The 23035-nt window shown below is 33.4% G+C and overlaps 1 protein-coding gene across 16 annotated transcripts in view; it reads left to right on the top strand.

Annotated features, from left to right (window-relative positions):
* Nucleotides 1-23035, top strand: part of Mp (collagen XV/XVIII-type protein multiplexin) — a 416774-nt gene that overhangs the window by 102910 nt on the left and 290829 nt on the right. The window contains exon 2 of one of the 16 annotated variants that reach the window (XM_036372470.2): nt 16416-17216. The exons of the other annotated variants lie outside the window; for them this stretch is intronic. Within the exon in view, the coding sequence (XP_036228363.2) occupies nt 17067-17216 (150 nt within the window). The 5' untranslated portion in view covers nt 16416-17066. The remainder of the gene's footprint in view (nt 1-16415; nt 17217-23035) is intronic. 16 annotated transcript variants of the gene reach the window in all.

Genomic DNA, 23035 nt, shown 5'->3' with positions numbered 1-23035 from the left:
AGCGAACTGCGTGTCGTGCGTGCTCGTTGTCACACACTTTTGTTGTTGTTGCGCGATATTCAACTAATTATTTGTTTGACTTTTGAACTTAAGCGCTGCGTTAATAGAAAGAGACAAATGTTTGGCATACTCTTAGTAAATAAAATTTATTCTTATTCCACTACACAGATTTCAGTGGGTTTGTGTGCGCATTTGTTGGTATTTTTATTGTTTACAATCGCATACTAGTTAAAGAGATTAAGAATACAAAAAAAAGAGTATTTGCAAAGTATTTCATTATAAAACTAGAAACCGAAAAGGCCAGTAAATGTTAGATTACTTCGGCTGATAAAATTTTATATTTATTCCACTTTAAGAGAGCTCTTACTCTTTACTGATATCCTTTTATCTGATATTCATTGATATTGTTAAATTTCAAGGCATATCATTTTCCATCTAGTTTAGTTAATATATGATCACAAGTTAATCGCCTCAAACAACAATAGAGAATGTTTTTTTATTAAAATTGTTGGTATTAAGAATTAGAGGCTCATTTTTTATCTTAGAGTCGGTATTAAAGTTTGTAAATTTAATTTTTACTCTCTAAATGAGAAATAAAAATAGAAAAAATATTTTTTAAATAAAATTTTTTTTTTTAAAGTCTTAAAAATATATTTTCTAGTAAAACGCTAGAATAAATAGATGTCAAGGAGACTTACTGACTGAAAAACTATAATTAAAAGTAAATATTGAAAAAAGGCATACCGTGCTAAGCTACAATAAGCTAAGTTTTTATAATAACAACAGGTATTTCAAGACATTTCATATTAAATTTAATATTGTTTTTTAATTTGCTTATGTATTCTTTGTTCAAAATACTCTTAATAGTTTAATTTATTATGTTTGGGTAAATTTCTTGTCTTTCGACGTAGGCAGAAGATGGTAAAGGCGTGTTGTATCTTAAGATATCTTTTCAAATCTCATTTCACTCTCACTCAGTCACTTCTATGGTTTTTAGTTTTTCAATCCGGTATTTAGTGTTAAAAATATGAAATTACTGTTGAATTAAGATTTTTGGTTAAATTGTCAAATTTTTTTATTATATTGATATTCATGCCCCTTAAGTACGATACTATTTTCAGGTGTATTCATTACTTACTTCGTCTTTAACAGTCGCTATGGTTAGACGTATTTTTATGAGCTTGGCGATTTTCGTTTGTTAAAAGCTCATACTTCGTTCTTGTTCGTTCTTGTTCGTAAATTCTTGGCCAAAAACAATATTGTACCCCAGCCTTCTCATTCGCCAGATATGGGCCGTGTGACTTTTTCCTATTTTCAAAAATAAAGAGCAACTTAAAGGACTCTCGTTTTGCAATCTATATGAAAATCTCTGAAAGAGCTAAAGGTTATCCAAAATCTAGTTTGAGCGTTATTCAATGTGAACTATTTTGTGGGCGACAACATTAATGTAGTCTAATGAAAAAACATTTTTCTTAAAATTCCCGTTATTTTTTTAACACACCTCGTACATTACACCGTAAGTAAATTTTTACTTGTACTGTTTCCCTGTAATACCCTCCCTGTATATTTACTGGCTTATGCGTAATGTTCATCATGTATAATTTTATGACACTAAATTGACAATAGCACAATTTTGAATTCCATTGCTTTGAGAAAAATTAAAATTTTCTATTCACGTTGCTATAAAACATCATCATCATGATGCAAGTAAACCACATAATGAACTGCCACAATGCCAAATAATCTATTTAAAGCCGAAATATTTAAGATCTTAGCGGTAAGAAACAAGTATGCAGCATTCATTGAGATTTTAGAAAGGGTAATGCTCGCATCTTAAAATTTGTAAAAAGTTTGTAAACCATGACAGAACTGTTTCAAATTATTCAATTATCTTTGTTTTTCGTAAGCGGCCACTGTTATATTCATAAGTGACATTTTTCAACTTGTCCTTTTCCATACAAAAATCTTAAAAATTAAAAAAATAAATTGAAATCCTTCGCCTCTGTGGCAGTAATTAGCCGCTGACTTTTTTGAACCTGAAATTTAACTGAAAAATTGTCCAAAATATGCAAATATAAAATTCAAAATTATTTTTCTGGTTCTTCTGGTTTAAGCTCACTACACATTTCCTTTCTTTATTTGTTTGAGGTGAAAAATTAACCAAATTAATAATTACTTTTATCGCTAAGTCAACAATTCGGCCTAACAAAATGCAGAAATTCCTTTTTTTAATTTTGATAATAAAACTGTAGTATCACTTACACACAAAGATCAACACAAGCGAAAATTGATGTGTAGATATGTATAGTTCCGCTTTGCCATATGAATCTGCAAAGCCATTTTGACAACTTAATCACATTTGAATTGTCAAAAGCCATCATTGAGCGGATTAATTGAAGAGCTGTTGCACACAGATTAAACCGACAAAGTAGAAAATTTCCGAAAAAAGTATGCATAAATATTCAAAGGATTATTAATAAGTGACAAAAACAATTTGTAATTTATAACATGTCATGTTTTTCAACAAACCATAAGGAAATTTCAGTAAAAATAAGGAGATTTCGACATTTTAGATTAATATTTTGTTTAAATTCCATACAAATAGATGGAGCAGCAGCTCAATGTTTCCTCAGCATAGCGCAAAAAACTAAATACTATAGCAAAAACAATAATATGTTTCAATACATATGTAGGTGTGTGTGTGTGCAATGTATTTTAATTAAATCAAATATTTTACATGCATCATTGTGCTCGAGATTCGCCTTCAAAGACGCATTTAGACATGTATTAAATTACAAATATTTGCCCACTTGTGTGTGTGTGTGTATGCGAATACCAATCAATGGAATAGCTTTAGGCGCATACATAAATTAATTAATAATTTCAAATATCTTAATATTGAAATATGATATTTATGAAATTATATATGAATTTGCTTAAGTCAAAAATTCATTTGCTTGCGTGAAACGCACAGTTGGGTGCAAATATGCAGAGACACATTCAGGGTGCCTAAGCAATAATTAATAATAAAATTAATTAAATTAAGGAATTTAATGTCAGAATATGCAAGATTTGCTCTTATAGTTTAATAGCTTTAAAGTTTTATTGTTGTTATAAAGTGCATAACGGTACATTGTAATGCTATGGATATTAAAATTATTCTCACTTCTTAGTCGCAATATCTTCATGAGAATTTTGTGATTACTCATGAAGCTAAAAAACTAAGTTTTTTAACTGTCAAATAGTATGTTTTTATATTGAATTTATATCGAGATATCGATAAAAAAAATCAACACAAAAATACTCTGCTGGACTGATTGATTGGACTAGTCGTGATCAATTTCCCTATCGAAGTACTCGCGGCTTCGATTATTGTTCCATCATAACTTTGAACCATAAGTCTATGGCTTCGCACCAAATAACTTCTTTCATTCGATCAAGGCGAGCCTGTTCTTTCTGTTCTATACAACGATCTGTAGTCCCAAAATATGACCTTTCTCTTTCCATTATAAATCTCTATTATGACATCAATCGGATCTTAAAAATTATTTGTAACACGTAAGGAAGGGCTAACCCAACATTTTATAATCTTGCAACTTGCAAGGATCAAAGCAAGGAAAACACCTTCAGGTGTTGGTAATATAAAAAAATGGGTTCAACAATTATTAATAGATGTAATCGTAAATGGATTCCTATTAAATTTGGTATTTTATTAAGTTATATTATAGGAAGTTTAAAACTCTTATATTAAGTATGTGAGATTTTTTTTTTTGGACAATACAACATACTATTAACAGAATGAAATGCTCCCTGAGTAAAGAAGAGATTACGGTTCGTGAAGAAGAGAAGAAGATATAATCGTATTACTTTCATTATCAGAAGAGGCGTATTGATAAACGAAATAAGAAATATCTTCCATATAGGCTTTTAATTAACTACAGACTTATGTGCACACAACTTCTTCCTGGATACAACCCTGTGCACATGCATACAACACAAGTCGACGAAGCGTAACATGAGATATTTAATGAAATACTTCTACGCTACCTAAGTACTTGCAACCAAGTGGAATTTCTCAATTAACATTTTTGTCATTATTAATTCTTGACTTCCACATTTTGAGGTTATTTTATTTAATTTCATTTTCTCATAATGTGTATGGTATATGCGCTTATCGGGGCGGCGAGAGAGCATTTGCGTCAACGCCAAGCGGAAAGAAAGCAGTAAAGAAGCAGCTTAAGCTATAATTTATAACGGCATACAATTACAAAATCATAAAATCAACGCATGATGAAATAAAGTAATAATGAAAAGCTTTATGTGAGCTAAGCGTATGATAAATGCAACAACTACAATAGCGACAACAAAAGCACAGCAAATATTATATAAATACAGTACTTGGAATTTTCGGTATTACTTTGGAATTATTTTTGCTGTAAGGACAAGTGCTCTCCGCACACCTACACACACATACATGGAATTTATGCAATACACACACACACACACATATACACCCGTACACTTACGAGGTCTTCTTGTTTTATTGTTAGTATACAAGTGAGCAAATTAATTTTTAATGAGCATACTTGTACGCACTTTTGCCGGATTGTTTTGCTCTGTTTTGATTCACGCACATCGAGTGCCTATTTATTGTGTGCATTTGTGTGCGTCCATTAATTCTTTTTGTTTTGTAAGGTTAAAGGGCATTTTTATTTGAGAGCATTATGTAACTTGTTTTCCCTTGTAGTTGTTCAGCTGGCAGCGATTTTGATTTTTTATTTGGAATGGTTTTTATTTAATGTTTGGAAATTGAAATTTTAGTATGTTTTACTTACAGCTGCTGGAGATTTTCAAAAAATCATTTCAATACAACCGAAATGGTTTCTTATATTTAATTTTTTTTTTCGCGGAATAGTTATACTCTAGTATTCTAAAAGCATGTCGGCATATCTCGGCAGTTACTCGACCGATATCAACCTAGGTATTATCCTAACATTTCTACATTTCGGTGTGAAAATAGGCGCAATAAGACAATAATCACGACTACTTCCCCTGTAACGCCATTTAAAATTCCTTCTGATTCTTTCACTTTCCGCTATACAAATCAAGAACCCATCAATATATCCGTATACAGCTTTGCAAAAATAATACCGTTAATGTATTTCATCTTATCATCTTTCAAAATATGTGGACCCCAGTGCGTATGGCAGAAATTTTGCCGAAAATATCGATCAATCTGTAAGATATATTGTTGAAATTCGGAGAGAATGCTTTTCTGATTATAGTATGTCAGAGTGTCGAAAACCAGTTGATTCGGGTGAATATATCCCTTAGCCTTCATATACCTAATAAAAAGATTTTCAAACTTCCAGTAGACTTGTGTGTATTATGTGGTATATATCGGTCAATATGCTAGGTCTTTTAATGAAATTGAGATAGCGATATTCACGATTTTGAGTCCGGCGGACTTTATTTCAAATAAATGTTTATATTTATATTTATATAAAAAATTACTTGAAAATAAGTACTCAAGTATATCTGAGCAATATAAAAAACTAATGCAATCAGCCCTTACATTTATCTGCCCAAAAGATTTTGGTAAAATTTTCGCTGGAGGGAAGTATTACCTTCAACCGGGAAGTATTACCTGCGAAGTAAGTTAATATGATAGTAATCCATTCGCGATTTCGTCGCATAATGAAGTTAAACTCTTTCGCTACATTGTCTAATACTACCAACACCTCGGCCTTTGCAAGTTGCAATAGTATGAAATGTTCGGTTACACCCGAACTTAGCCCTTCTTTTCTTGTTATTCCAGCATTTATTTTGAAGTATATTTATATATTTGCTACTCCAAATTTTAAATAAAAAAATATTTTCTCAATTTTTAATTCCGAAAACCTTCGAACCCTGGTTCCCTTAATGTATGATGATGTTATCTAATGGTAAAATATGGTTCATAATGGTTGAAATTTCAGTTTTTAATATAACCGTCAGTTGAATTCTTCTTAGCGCTTCTGAATTTAAGCATAAATTAATGACTTTTTAGATTATTCCTACCGCTCCCAGCAGGAAAGTTAGCGATCTAACAAAAAGTACACTCAGTGACATGGCTGACCAACATGGCATATACGCGGCATTTAATTAGTTGTTAATTAAGCAACAATTCGTTGCACGAAATTTTCGCCTGCTGTCCAATGTGGCAGGACCGTATAAAGCGAACACATGACGCGTGAAATGTGCGCAATAATTACGTTTCAGTTATGAGAAGCATCTGTAATTAAATATTAATTGCTTTGCAGGTGAAGCCAAATTGAGAGACGACTCGACGCTAGGCGACCATTGTGTATAACCTCAATGCGTTTGGTTGGACAGTGAAAAAGTAAACTGCAGCCAAAATTCACCAAATACTTTGACCGAAATAAATCGGTGTTTGCTGTCCGCTGCGCTAACAAGCGTTGGCGCTTTGAGTTATTCACGAAAATATGTATTCACACAGAGCGCGTCAGTTATATGAAAATATTTCATCAAAGCGCTCTGTCTGTGCAATAGCGAATACAGTTGTAAGGGACAAAGGTATTTTAGTTATTGCTTTTGTGCTGCCATTGATGTTGATCCTAAGTGCTGTTAGGTGTGTGCATATGTGTGCAACAGCTGCCGGCAGACCGCGAAACCTGCTATGTGGTCGCTTTTGTGTAACAATTGGCAGCTAGTTAACATTGAAGCGCGTCGCTTGTCGTGCAATTAGTGTTGCGCACGTGTGTATGTGTGTGTATGCGCTTGACATTTTGGAATTTGCGACTTTGTAGTGAGTTAGTAAGCTGTTATTGTTGTAGTTTGTTATTGCTGCTGTGAGTTGTAATGTTCAAAGCGTAAAGCGCAGCAAGCGTCCTCGAAAAGCTTTGAAAGCCGCATGTGGTTGTTTCTAAATAAACTTACATATATAATATTTCTCTAAATGTGTATGAAATGGTACATAATTCTAAATTTGACTGACATTTTTCTAGAAATTAGGCAGTCCTGCAGCTAACCGCTGAAAGCAGAAATATGCTTTGAGCTTACTGTTATTAGCCACACACATTTCAACATCATATATGCATGTTGTGCAAATATTTTACTCAACACAGAAAATTTTTGAAAATATCTAAATTTCATTTAAATTTAATAGGTTTAAGGTTAGATCACAAATTGGAAAAAGTAAAACATGAGAGAAAAATGTTGCGTTTTCACGTTTTTATTCATTTCAAGAAGAGGTATTATTTATCTCTAATAAGTTTGTACTAAGCTGCATAATTTAATACACAATTTTCAGTAAAATAAAATAACGCATTTAAAATTTTTGAAATTAGTGGCAACTCTGTTTCACAACGTTCTGAAATCCTAAGCTTTACAAAAAATTTTTTATTCAATACCCGTATTGTACTACGAATGTGAGTTGTAAAACACGCTACATCGTATAAGTTTCTTAGTGTTTAGGAGGCTGGTAACTCCGTTCATAAAAATTTTTGAGCTACGTGTTAATATATTTCTCTAACTACTCTTGTTTGATATCTTTTAAATATTTATATATAGAAACAATTTGAGTATTCCAGACAGGTGGCAACTCCTTTATATATATACAAACACAGTAACATTCTCTTGGTTTAGATATACTATTTGAAAATTTTTGCGAAACCGTTTTAGTGGTTCTGAATTATTTGAAAAACATACCTGGAAAGAGTACAAATGTACTAAGTGGCATCTCTTTTTCAATAATTTTCCACCTACAAGTTCTGCAATGCATATTTTAACAAATCTTAATGACTTTTCATCATTGCTACGTTGCAGCAACATTTTTTGAAACATGTGGCAGCACTTGAAAACTTCACATGTACCCCCTCCTGTTCTTTCAAGTATAACAAAAATAAGAAAACATGAAAAATAATATGCTTTCTCAAGAAAGCGTACGAAGCTAGCCTAGCCCCGAAGCTTGCGTGCATTACGAAAAAGTTGTAGCAATTATATAAGCTTAATATTATATTAAGATCATTTATTATACCGGTAAATTTTTAAGTTTCCCCACCTGCGCACTGATTTGTATTTTATGACAGTTTAATAGCAATAACGAATTAATTTTGTCAGAAATGAAATATGAGTGACTCTTTGCTAGACACGCATGCTAATTCATCATACGCAGTGGCGCACCGCCCACGCTTACACTCAAACACATATGCGTATGAGCAGAGCACAGCGTGTGGTTGCGTATTTTAAATATGTTTCTTGCTGTGTTATTATTCAAATGCTGCTGCCACTACAAACAAAAAAAACTACTGCAAACGTTTTGTATAAATAATTTCGCTGACAGGCCTAAATAGTCGATAGACAAATAAAATAATATATTGTATGATAGTTCAGCGGGGGGGCGCGTGGCAAGGTGAAAGTCATTTAATGTGTGTTAGAGTAAAAAGTGATTTGACAAAAGCGCGTAAGTGCTACATTCATGCCTGGGAGACTACGGTAGCTCTCGGCTGCTAAGCGATGTGGAGATGGGGGGTTTACATGGAAAATGGCAATTTTGCATGTAAACATTTATGTAGTTATTAAATTTCATTTCAATTTGCAGGCAAAAAGCGGGCATGTAGTGTCATGGTAACTGCATATGTGTGTATGGATTTGGGTTAGCTGTGAAAGTACACTGTGCAACAATAATCGATTTTTTTTCAGAAATTTTTTTAGCAATATTTTTAATGAATATTGAATGTCACATTGTATATCGTTAAGAACTAATACACGCCCATAAAATAATTTTTTTGAAAAATGTTTTAAAATATATTATGACTTGAAAATCAGTTGGGGGTTATGAAAAATGGTATATACATGTGATGAAAATATAAATTAATTCGCTTTTAATTTCTTAAAATGTTTGCACTCTAAACACGTACTATTTTTATACTCTGTTTGCCACGAAGTTTGCAACACACAAAAGAAACCTCGGATACTCTAGAGCCAATTCTGCCTGCCTTTCTGTCTGTTTGCCTGTTCGTCTTTCTGTATACAGGCGAATTAGTTTCTCAGTTTTCGAAATATCTATCTGAAATTTCGCTTACGTTCATTTCTCCACAAGAAACTGATGATTTGTCGGAACTTAAAAACTGAACGACCGAGGTGAATTTTTTGTATCGAAAATGTTTTGATTTGATGAAATATCTTTACGAAATTTAGTACGTACTATTGTTCGAAACGGCACTATAATCTCTGAACAAATTGTTGAGATCGGACTACAATAACTTATAACTGCCATCCACTTTAACCGATTAAAATCAAGTTCTTGTGTGGACCGTATATTGGTGCAATCGAAGTTAACATTTTTGCTTGTCCATATTTATGTTTCTCTTTTCTAAAATACTTTTTTATTTTAATTTTTACACAACTATAACAATACTAGTTGAAATTTTCAATGTTGCATGGTATAGCAGATGAATAGGGATGGTTGCTTGCTTGCGCCTTTTAATTAAATATGATATATAATATTTCACATCAGCATACAGAGCACTAAACGGAGCACTGAAGCAACGTACACAAGCAAAAATATGTTTTTGTATAAAAAACGCAGACAGACTATTTTTACAAATAGTGGAAAGCAAAGAGACCCTTCATGTTTACTGGCTCGAATGCTTAGTCCCAGCACGCGCCAGCTTAACCTGTTTGGTAGAGTTACTCACATGATGAACTTGCCGGTAAACAAAACATACATGTTTGTCTGTCTATTTGGACTCACCGCAATGTGCGTGCCATCTATATAACGGCATAAATAAATGCTTTTGAAATAAAATGTTGACGTAATTAAAATGGCGAAAAAATGCGCGGAAAATTGTTTACATGCTTCGCTCTTAGTTTATTCATATTTGTTTTCAGTTTGTATGCACACATACATGCATACTTTTTGAAACCGCACTCACATATTGGCTAACTGCTGTTTCGTGTTGTTAGGAACAACACCAAAGTCATTGCCTTCATTTGTATTATATTTTATTTCATTTATATTTTGTATTGCCCTTACTACTGGCAGTATCATTATTATAATTATGGCTTGACATGCAGAAATGTTGAACATAAATTTCTTACGAAATTATAATATTGTTTTCTTGTCATTCCGCGGGTAATTACTTTTGTATTTATTATGTTTGAAGCAATTTAGATGACTTTTTATAATTTTTGTTTTGATATTTTCAAAAACAAAATATGAGTGTTGAGTTTGTAAAGTTTTTGAACTTCTAGTTTATTTATAAATACTGGTTTTTATCTCATCATCCTAAATGCCGGCAGTGTTTTTAAGTGGGCTCTAAATTATCCAAAAAACTTAGCTTTAGGTGTACACAATTAAAATATATTCTAAATACATTTTTAGAAAACTTACTTTCATTATGGATTTTCGAATAATTATTTAAAAAATGAGTTTTTCTCCGAAAAGTATTTTAGTCGTCGGCATTTAAATGGAAAATTAAAGAAAGGGCACTACAAAATTTAGAAAAATATATAGATAGAATAATTTTAATAAGATTTAATAGCTCACAAATATTTCATCGGGCTAGATATATGATTTTAATTTTCGTGCTAGAGAAGCTTAGTATTCTTAGAATATTTTAACATACGTATAATTGAATTTTTACTGAAATCGAATCGAAAAGTCACTAAATCAAAATATCTTTTAAAGCAACCTGTTTTTAAAAATTCCTAATTTTTCACTTCCGAGATTTCATGTTCCAAAATGTGTGTGCTGTTTCGGGTGTAAAACTAACCTGTTGTAAAACTAGGCTATATCTATATAATAAAAGTTTAATTGCTCAATACGACAACATTTCGAAATTAAATGATTATGCCTGCTTTCTTTCGAGATTGGAACGTGAGGAGATAAAAACATTAACCTGGAGCAGTATGTTGTTGTTGCTCAGATATATATTTTTAACAATATTCGTAAGCTTTTGAATGGTGGAAAATTATTTTCCAGACTTGAAAGCATGTTACACAGATATTAATTTAAATAAGAGTCTGCAAGCACTCAGTGACAAAATTCATTATAACCAGAAACAAAAAATGACAAGTACAAGCGTGTATTCAACGTAACATTGAAATGAAACACAACTAGTATAACAAAGTTTTCAGCACTCTCCCACACCACACAAACCAAAATTATGTATACGCACCGTCACACATAAGTAAAACAACATTTCTAGTCAGGCAGAAAATGAATGAGGAATGTTGAGTCGTAACTATTTATTCATAAACACATACCTTTATAGTAATTTAGCATTGTTTAACTCTTATCTATATTTTCCCCCACACAAAAGCACATCTAATAACTTTATAGTCACAGCTGCGGGCGTTACTAAGTGTGTCATGTACAAATGAGTATATGATAAATGCTTATGTTAACTATCCGAAGTGTGTATCAGCATGAGCACTTGCGAGACATATTATTATTTCATATTACACATGTGTCATTATTTGCTAATGTATGTGTGTATGTGTGCGCGCACATTAATGTCAATTGTTGAACGTGTTGAGCCAACTTCAACGCAAATACTTAATGTGCTCGCCTATGACAAGACAGTTGATGGTAGTGAAGTAAAATAAACTCACAACACTTAATTACTTACTCATATAGTATGTGTAGTGAGCGGCAACAAGTCGGAGCAGAAGAAGGCGCACGCCAACGACATTAACTTACGCATAAGCACCAGCAACATCGATCAAACGCACATTGAGGTTAATGTATAATGATATTCCAGCTAATATATGGTAGTTTTAAAAGTAAAATAACACAAATAAAACCACACATACATATGTATAAGCGGAGGCGAAGCAAAGTCACAACTTAAAGCCGCTTTGAAACTTCAGCGGGTAAATCTGTAAAGCTGCAGTGATTTTCTCGCTTAAAGTGGGGCAAAAAAATAAAAACATAGCAACAATAAAGCTCGAAAAGAAAGTGAATTAAACGAAAAGTTAGGCCATGTTCCAGCAAAAGAGTGCACGAAAGGATGCTGCGTTTCACTTAGCCCGCGGCAAGCGAATTATTAAAAGCATAACATGGCAAGCCAAAATTGTCAAGCGTAAAAAATTGCGCGCGCAGCCGCATTGTCCTGCCATTTGCCAAGGCTTAAGTTGAAAATAACAGCAGGGGCTGCTTTTATAACAAGCCGCCGCAAATGCTACGCCAGGCAAATTAGTGAAGCAGCGCAGGCGAAAACTTTTCAATTTTGAAGAAAATTTACTACCGCCTCCCACCACAAGCGCCAGCAGCCACCTAACCAGCCAACCGGCGCTTCATTATTTAGCTGTTATTGCGGTTGTCGCGTCGACTTTTTTCGCTTTGTGCTATGGCTGTAACCTCAGCTATTATAAAATAATAAAATCATTTATTTTATTATAGGATAATCATCTTTGTCATTATCTCTATTATGCGCGCAAGGCTGGCGGCGACGTAGCGCGTTGTTGGGGGCTTTTCAGCTTTCTTTGAACCCTTTGCTATTATCCATTGCTCGCGCCAATTCAGCTGCTTTGCGTTTTGCCTAAAAACGATTTGCACGCTTACACACACCCAAACGCACACCACATGGCTTCTTTATTGCTGCAAAGAGATCAAAGTTCTGCTTCTCCTTTTTTTGCATCGCAAATCTTTTATATTCGCCGTTTTATGAGCATAAACACAATGTGCAAGTGTTTATGTATTTTTAATTTCATTCTTTGTACTCTAAGCATTGGCCGCACACACTCTCCAATATTCACGCACTTCCTCGCAGTCCTTAAATCATTTTTTGCGCTTTTTCGTTCATGCCACAAAGTCATTACTCATTTTACGTACTTGGTTTTGGTGATAAAGTTTTGCAAAAAGCACCCTTTTAAAGTCATTCAATATTTGTATAAGGGTGTGTATGTGTGTGTGACTGTGTGCGTTGCCATATCCGCGTAGATGCTGGCGCAGCCGCTTGCCTTAAAGTAAAAGTAGGTAATTTCATTATAAGACTTTGGAAGCTTGTCAAACTTTAAGATTTAGCAAATAGAGAAGAACAATGTTAACATAAAAGAAAGATGGGGTGTTGAAAAGTGTCCGCCAAGTGCGAATGGAAGGAAATGTAAGTGTGGGCTGTGGCAAAATCGGTTATGTCTACTATGAGTCGGAAAATGTTTAACAAATATGTACAAGGTGCTTGAAAATATGCTGTAAGGAGTCTGATTTTTTGAGGTTTGAAAAGAGTGGCACCTTTATGATTTCCCATTTCTTTAGTAAAATTTCAAGATATATCTCAATAAACTGCACTTTAAAATACACCACGCAGTTTTTAAATACTTGCATTTGTGGTTAGCGAAGTTGGTCTCCTAGGTAATACTAAGTTAATTCTTTACTGATCCGAAAGTAACTAGTTTAAAAATTACCTAAGTAACTTTTATTTTAAGGAAATCACTAACAAACAATGATCCTTTATTAAAAATAAATTATTGTATAATTTGTTTTCATTAAGTTAATTTACCTAAACGAAGCTCTGGAGTGACATAGGTTTTGAGAAAAACTTGAGTCAATATTTTTCCAAAGTTCTCCTCTGCTGTGTTGTAATTCGTTGCATAATAAAAAGTACGAAAACTATAGGAATGTAAACACTCACAAAAGTCATAAGAACAAATATCGTTTTGGACAAAGTAAGCGACTCGCATTCTACTTCAGCAAATTTGAAAAGAGTTTACGTGCTTTTGCTCGTTTACAATGAAAATTAAGTCATACTGCGAACGCAAGCAAAGTGAAAGCAGTGAAAATCGCATTTGGCTCATTTCAAAAATTTTGGTTACAAGCTGAAAAAACGTCAACAAAGTAAATGCTACGCGAAAGGGTGCAAAAACAAAAAATAATGAAACGCACTGATAAAACTTTTTAGCAAAAGTCTTCGCACAGGGGCGTGCGAGGCGGCACACCAACAACTTTCGCCACTAATATATACGTATAATGGCAGTGATTGGCGCGTGTCGCATAAATAAGAGGAAAAAAGGGAAAACAAAAAACAATAATGTGCCTTTGTTCCAAAAAATGAAACGAGCATGAGGTAAATCGCGCGTTAGGTCATTGGCTGGCAAAGTAAAAACTTAGTTGCTTGTGATGTGATTAGCGCAATTAGGTAGAACAAAATTTTTTATTTTTTTCGTTTTATTTTTCTTTTAAGGCTGTGTTGCTTTAAAGCCAGTCGGTTACGTGGTAATTTTAAACTTTAGTCATGGCGATGCGTTGGTCAACGCTTTGTGCGCGAGCATGTGAGTTGGACGTTGGGGCGTATGAGTAACTTTGCTTCTTGTTCACAGCTGGGTGCGCACGGAAACACAAAGTTTTTCGTTGTAACTTTTATACATTTTCCGCCCAAAATGTATGTGCATACAAAAGCAATAATAGCAGAAGCAACAGAAGTCGCGAAAAATGAGAAGGGAAAAGAGAAAAAAATATAAAGGAAATCACAAAAAATAAATTGCGTTGGCAGCAATGAAAGCGAAGTCCCTTAAACAAATAACTGCAGCAGCTACACCGCACTCACTTATTGTATGCGAAAAAGTCAGCGGGCGGCGCGTAAACAAGTTGGAAATAAAGTTAAAGCAGTAGGCATACGTTTACATATCTGTATATGCGCACCTACTGGCACGCTGACACACTGACGGGCACTGCCCACAGCTATGTGTACATGGTGTGTGAGCATTTGTGCAGAGAACCTGCTTTTCGACTTTCAACTTCCTCTTCGCATTTTTGCTCACCCATTTTCGCTACGCTTGTACTTGCTCTACTTCATGTAGCCAGTATATATATGTGTGTGTGTGTATGCCTGGTGGTCGCTTCATAAAATGTAATCAAAATAAACGCCGCGTAACGTGAAATGGGCGTAAAGTTGGCGGGGTGCATAAATGTAGATATTACTTCTGTGTACGAAGTATATGTGTGTGTGTAACTGTTGCGTTTCCGAAAAAGTCGTCGAAAACGGTAACAAACAGCTGCCGGAACGATTTTCAATAACAACCAGTCGACAGATAGTTCTCGTTGTAGCAGCTGGGTCGTGTGTCAAACGAATTGCAGTTTAAGCTGCCAGCGCTACGTCCCTCCTGCGCTCTGGTTTATGATGAAATTTTATAAAATATTTTTGTTTTAAAGTTTAATGGAAACTTTGTTTGTTTTACTTTTCCTTTCTGCCTTTGAATTTCATAACTCTTTTGACTTGTCTTCATGTTGACATTATTTTTTTTAATTTTCTGTTAACTTTTTTCCGCGAGGGAGTTATTGTTCTTTGCGTTTTTACTGCTGATAGTTTAAGTTGTAAATTTGATAACGACCATGCTACTCATGGCACAGTGGCATAGGGAATATAATTTGTGTAAATTTCAGGTTCTCTGAAAATTTTTCTATTTTCGCTCTATCTCTCTGCCGCTCTTTCACTTTTTTAGCTTTCTTCGTTATCTAAACGAGTACATTAACATCGCTAACAATACAAGAATTCTTCTGTTCGTACTTAATTATAGCAATTGCTAGATAATACGATATTTGCATATACAACTACCATGTCGTATAAGTGGCACACGTCAATGCATCAGACAATTATTTACATGTGCTTGTATTGTACATGACTCATGATATAATATAAGAAAAAGCAATTAATTTTGTTTTTTATATTAATTTTAATTTCAATTGATATTATAAATTTTGATTATAATTATTTTTCATTTAATTTCATTAATTTAGTCTATTTGTAATTTAAATATTATTTCCGATTTTAATTTTGATTATAATTGGAATTTTAATTTTATTTTTGGTTTTAATTATAATTATAATTTCAATTTTATTATTTTTTTTTTAATTTTTAATTTATATTTTTAGTTTTAATTTAAATTTAAATTGATTTTTTTATTCTTAATTTTATTTTAATAATAGTTTTAATTTCAATTTAAATTGATATTTGTTTTCTTAATTTTATTTTAATATTAGTTTTAATTTAAATTTAAATTGATTTTTTTTTCTTAATTTTATTTGAATATTAGTTTTAATTTTAATTATAATTATAATTTTAATTTTGATTTTGATTTTCATTTTAATTAAAATTAAAATTAAATTTTAATTATAGTTTTAGTTTTAATTATAATTTCAATTTTATTTAGTATGTTAATTTTGATTTTAATTTTATTTTTAATTATAATTATAATTTCAATTTTAATAATTTTTCCTTTAAGAAAAGTTAGATTTTTTGTAAGATTTTAATTAAATGTAATGAGATACAGAAAATTTGATGACATCAACGCACATTTCAATCTTTAAGAAAAGACAAAGCCTTACAAAGTACATCTATGTATATTTGTTTGTATGTATGTATGTGCACGCATAAAATCACGTTTACTAAACCACTTTGTTTTTCTCGCAGCATAGCTTACATCAACCTTTATCAATTACGAAAACGAACCCAAATAACATATCGAAATACTAATAAGTCTGTAATTAAAAATAATCAACAAGAGCAATGCAGATAAACCTATCGCATGAACTCGCTGAAATAAATATCTAAAAACCATCAAAAGTACAGACTAATTGCATATCCAAAAAAAAAAGTATTTTAAAACAAATAAATAATGAGAAAAGCATATTTTGAAGAGACAAATTGAAAGAAAATCGGTGAAAGCAAAGCTAAATTCAAGTGTCTAGTGCAAGCAAAAGTTATCAATTATCATTAAAATTTCCAAAATAATTAAGCCAACGAAATGCATAGTGTTCAGTAAAGCTCAAAAAGCGGAAAAGTTGAAAAGTGTGCGCAAAGTTTACGCGTATTATACGAAATTTCAGCGAAAATCCATTCATTAGTGCAATTTAGTTAAATTAAATAAGCAAATCTGCCTAAAATTATACAAGCATAAATAGAAGTTAGCAAAATTCGTAAAGAAAAAAATCAAGAAAAAAATAGTTAGCAAAATATTTGGCAATCCAATTAAAAATTTTCAATTTTGTTGAGCTAACAGAAGTGCCGTCTTTGTTTCTTCACTGTACAGAAGCGAAATAATAAAAATAAGAACGTTACAAAATGGCGATGGTTATATCGACGCGCGCGAAATTGCTAATAACCGCGTTAATATTATTCTTCTGCCTTGGCATTGTGCTTGTGACAGGCTCGACAAAAGGCTGGTTCATACCAAATCGCTATAACGGCGAGCGTGTTGCTGCTAGGATACAGGTAAATCATTTTGTGAAAAATTTATGAGAAAAAAGTGATAAAGGGAGGTTAAATAGAGGCTGCATTGGCTAATGCATAGCAATCGGAAAATAATATTTAGAATTTATGATATTAAATTATTTTATAAAAACTTTTGTTAATACTACTATTGAATTTAAAGTAAGACTTTCATGCCAAAAACTAAATTTTACTCACTCGAAACATACGTAAATAACTGTTAATTACAATTTTAGTCTCCAGCACTTGCGCAAATATTATTTAACTGCATTACTAACAATTAAATAAAGGCCATTTAACTGCACACTCTTGCAGTTTCGTAGTAATTGTTATATAAATAGAAAATCTGCAATAAAAAGCCACTTTAAATTTTGTATCGTTTTCATTGAATATTTGCTGTATTATTTTCCAGCTAAAATTTCATATGCAAATTTTTCATTTAAAAATTACCTTCAAAATAATGTTGCGTATACGCAGCGGCTGTGCTTATATTTAATTGTTAGTGATTACGGCGGCTTATATAAACTTTTTAACTGACTAGTTGCAGTAATTATAATTATTACCGCATATTGGTGGAAAATATTAAAACAAATATATATACAGGGTGTTCAATAATGCAGCAAATATATTAGTTTTATGATACCTCTACAGTATTCAGCATATAAACATTAAAACAATAATGTAATATATGCATTTATCACTAAACAAATTAGCCTTAAGTAATTTAATGCCATTAAAACTCCGGTTTTTGTTTTGGTTTTTTTGCCACAGCACTCAACTTTATAAAAAAACATAGTCATAAGTTTTTCTCCGAATTTCGCAACTAATTTGGCATATGAAACAGGTCGTAAACACTATTTACTCGAGCGTACAATTGGCACTTGAACTAAGCACATTACTACTTGTTTTTCATGGCACTTAGCAAAATTGCTCGCCACTTGCTCTTTGCCATGTAAATATGTATAGGTATGCGGTTATATTACAACAAGTGTATAATTTTCAATCCCAAAGGATAAATCAATTCGTGTCTTTAATAAAATGGTTGACAAAATATTATGCATATATTTGAAAAATGTTCACCACATAGAAACACACATATGTAGCCAGTGTAGTTATATAAGTATATAAATACGCTCACATATGCATAATGTATTTATAATTCGTGGGTTGTGAAATATTTTGGTTCTATGATTAGTTGTGCGCTTCGCTGTGCTCTAATGATATGACTGATGTTATGTTATTTATCGCATTGTTATATATTCATAGTTATTTGGAAATGTTACGCTCGTTGGGCTATCAGTAATCTATATACTTAACTAATGAGCGTTTATTTATTTATATGGCTGCAATTACTGTGCAGTTAGGCACGTACTATTGACTGTTTATGAATACTCGCTAGTAGTAGAGGCGCCACGACGTATAGTAGAGAGGGTGTGGTATAATGTGATGTTTGAAGTCATTATTAAATTTGCAGAACCTGGAAATTATTTAAAAAGGTAATAAATATTTAAGCCAATTTTTTTTTGAAAAATTTATAGTTTTTTCTCTCAGTTTAGGCCGTACAATAAGTACTGATATTTAAGACTTTATGTTTGTTAAATACTAAACTTTATCAAAATTGGTAAATTATGTTTTATGGAGATAACAGCTCTAGCCCGCAAGATTTCAATCTTTTACTTAAAATATGGGAAAGAAAGGGTTTGAAGGCATTTCAATATATTCTTATATTCTTAAAGTTCTGCCACGTGTGACCTCTAAATTTCCTTTGTAGTAGAACACTGATGAATTTATCGAAAATAGTATTTTTTTTTTAAATACATATTATTTTTATACTCTCGCAACCTGTTGCTACAGAGTATAATAGTTTTGTTCACCTAACGGTTGTTTGTATCACCTTAAACTAATCGAGTTAGATATAGGGTTATATATATATAAGGATGAAGAGACGAGTTGAAATCCGGATGACTGTCTGTCCGTCCGTCCGTCCGTCCGTCCGTCCGTCCGTGCAAGCTCTAACTTGAGTAAAAATTGAGATATCTTTATGAAACTTGGTAGACATGTTTTTTGGTACCGTGAGACGGTTGGTATTGCAGATGGGCGTAATCGGACCACTGCCACGCCCACAAAACGCCATTAATCAAAAACAAATAAATTGCTATAACTAAGCTCCGTAATAAGATGCAAGACTGTTATTTGGTACACAGGATCACATTAGGGAGGGGCATCTGCAGTTAAAACTTTTTTTTTAAAAGTGGGCGTGGTCCCGCCTCTAATAGGTTTAATGTGCATATCTCCTAAACCGCTAATGCTATAATAACAAAGTTCACTAAAAGCAAATTTTTTTAGCACTTCTATTGACGGTGTGAAAATAGTTGAAATCGGGTGTCAACTCCGCCCACTCCCCATATAACGGTACTGTTAAAAACTACTAAAAGCGCGATAAATCCAGCACTAAACACGCCAGAGACATTAAATTTTATCTCTGAGATGGTATAAGGTGACTTTATAGGAACCGCGTTCAAAATTAGACAGTGGGCGTGGCACAGCCCACTTTTAGGTGAAAACCCATATCTTGAGATTTGCTTAACCGATTTCAACCAAATTCAGTGCGTAACGTTCTTTTCATGTTTCTATGTCATAGTGCGAAAATGGGCGAAATCGGACTACAACCACGCTTACTTCCCATGTAACACCATTTTCAATTCCATCTGATTCTTTCACTTTCCCCTATGCAAATCAGGTAACAATGATTATATCGGGGTAAAACTTTTCGTGAATAATGCAATTTAAGTATGCCACCTTGCGGCCAAAAATTGTCTAAATCGAACCAAAACTGTTCAAACCCCTAAGTACTAAATATGTGGACCCCAGTGCCTATAGTTGACCTTCTACCGAAAATATCAGTCAATCCACAAAGAAATCTCAAACGAGTATACCATTTGACTTTGCGAGAGTATAAAATGTTCGGTTACATCCGAACTTAGCCCTTCCTTACTTGTTTTAAACTAAAATTGTAAAGCTAAAATTTAAACTTTTTTCTAAATATAACGCCATCAAATTTTTCACGTTTAAATTTCTCTCCTTGTTAATGAGTTCAAAAATAAACAGTTTTCGTGGAAATAACATTTATAATTACTCACTCACATCATAACTTTAACACAAATATTTTCCTGCTAATATCCCGGCATTACAAGGCGCCCACGTCGTTTATTGCTCCCCGTGCCTTTCAGTGACAAATGAGTATATGCGGCAGAAGGCGCGAGTTTTAATTACCTACATCGGCAGCTTGAAGTGGCATGCCACGCACCACTAACCGCGCGCCACACTTACCGTATGCCGAAAGCAAACCAAACAGTTGAGGTTTTCTATATGTGCAGGCGGGTGCCACTGGTCAACCGAAAACGACAGCAGCAGCAACAACAACAACAGCTAGGGTTCATTTAAGGCTCGCTGGCGTGATAACAACATCAAAGCAACAGCCGCCGCATGCGTTGGTGGTGCTCCAATTTGTGCGCTTACCGCAAAGGAAGAAAGCACACTTGCACATGATTTGGGGAAAGGTCAAATACATACTTGTATATACGAACGGCATTTTTCGGCGCTGGCTACGTTCTTGTGCGTGTGTATGTGCAACACGCGCTAAATGCTTGTAGTGCATAGTTTCGTAAAATGAGGCATAAATAATTACAAATACAAAGCAAAGCGTTATAAATTTCCATTAGCATTGCAATAGCAACAACAACAGCAGTTGTCGGGGTCAAAAGTTTTGTTGCTCCCATATTCCGTCACTTTTTTTTCGCCAGCAAAAATTAATGGTAATTATGCGCACTGTTATGCGTCACGCACACAAGCAGCAAACCGTAAATACAACAAAAACAAAAATAAAATAACATGAAATGCAAAGATCGCAATGGTGTGTATTGCGAGCGCGCTAGCTGACGGCCAAGCACTTTGCGTCTGCAAATGTTTTTCATACTCACACACACACTTGTACATATGCGCCAATTACACTTTACTGCCCGCTGCGCTGGCGATTACAGTTACACACATAGCACACAATCACATAAATACACGGATTTTTTCGCTTTGGCTTGGCGCACTCTGGCGATTAGTAGAAATTAGCAAGTAATGCGCTTGTGTGTTTGTGCATATTAATTGGCATCTAATCAACAAACTAGTTGGGGAGAGGGGTGAGCCCGGTGTGTTCGAAGTGCTAAAAGGCGGAAGCGTGGCACGCATTCCTGAGTGACATAAATCTTTTTTTCTTCTCTTTTTTGAAGCGAGAAAGTGAAGGAGTGGGAGAGGCAGCTGGTGAAGGGTGAGAGAGAGAGACGTGTAGTCCTTTCCCGCGCCTTCTTGCTAATTGGCATTTAAAGTGGTTAATGGCTGGCGGTGTTGCATTAATTGAAGGCGAATGAGCTCAACAGGGCGTATACTTGACGGCACTACAAGGGCAAGCAAGTGCTGCAATTATTTGCCGCTACTAGTTTACCATTTTAACGGAACGAAAGCGAAAAGTTAAACACGGGCGAATCATTAAGTCATATGTGAAAACTAAATGCGAAGCTGAAGTAATTATTTTTTAAGTTTAAAAAATGCAATACTCAAATATTTTGATTAGAACCGTTGTATTTGTAAAAATTTCAGTAGTCTTTCGACTTTCGAATTCCCAAAATTTTGTTTTAGCGTTTTTAGGGAATGAATCAAGCTTTAGGTCAAAATTACTAAGGATAATTTTACGTATTTCCTCATACGAGCTATATGCTTACGTGGAAAACTGAAAGATTTCTTCGGAGATTATAGCTGAGGAACTAGTTCGCGTATATACATCGACACAGGTAGTCACGTTGATCATTTATGAAGTCTCCAACGCTGGGTGCGTCTTCTGGGTGTCGAAAGCTTCGTGGCAAACTTAATATTTTAATATAATATACACATGCAGTTTGCCAAAAAAAAAAAATATATATATACAAGAATTATGTATTAAACGAATTTATGTAAATCGGTAATATTCAAAGCGAAAGAAATTGTGAATAAATTTTATATTGTACATCTTTAACACCACGCCATATCCCATAGTTATCAGCAACAAACGTACATTTAGTCTAATTAATATTATGCATAAATTTACCGTTATTTTCCCTATAAGGACAACCATAGATTCGCAGCTGCTCACATTCGATAACTGGGGCCTTCAAAAAAAAAGTTGTTCAATTTCAGACTGAGGATTGATAGAATCATTCCTACTAACTTTTATTTCGATATCGCAACTTGATGAAAGAATTAATTGATGTTTAAAATTATGTCATAACTCTATTTATAGTTATGGATTTAATTCGATTTAGCCCGCTTTCAAAATTCTGTTTAATAAATTGAATTTGCAAGCATATTTACATATATGTAGGTGTCTATAATTTCATTCCAGTCAGAAACAAATGCACTTATAAGGCACAATAAAATTGCTGCAAATGCTCCCAAAAGTATACTTTAATATAAATTTATCTTGTCTAAAATGTAATATGTATTTTCTGTCATTATTGCTTCATTACAAAAGTCAAGTAGCTGATACATTTTCACATTTCGCTAACAAATTGGGTCACCAATAGCACAAGGCTGCCTTTATATGTATGTGTGTGTGTGTGTGTGTGCAAGTGTGCAAATACTTACACTCAAGCATAGTGTAATTACAACACTTTAACTGCCAAAGTAACAATCCAAAATAACCATGGAGACAAAAACCTAAGAGCAAACGCCGCTTTAGGGGAGAGCAAGGCTGGGCGGCCGCAAAGCAACTTAGAAAGTGCCAGAAGGAGGAAATGTCG

This window comes from Bactrocera oleae, chromosome 6, assembly GCF_042242935.1.
Source record: "Bactrocera oleae isolate idBacOlea1 chromosome 6, idBacOlea1, whole genome shotgun sequence".
NCBI lineage: Eukaryota > Metazoa > Arthropoda > Insecta > Diptera > Tephritidae > Bactrocera > Bactrocera oleae.
The sequence above is the reverse complement of the archived record's forward strand: the minus strand, read 5'-3'. Positions and strand labels throughout refer to the sequence as shown.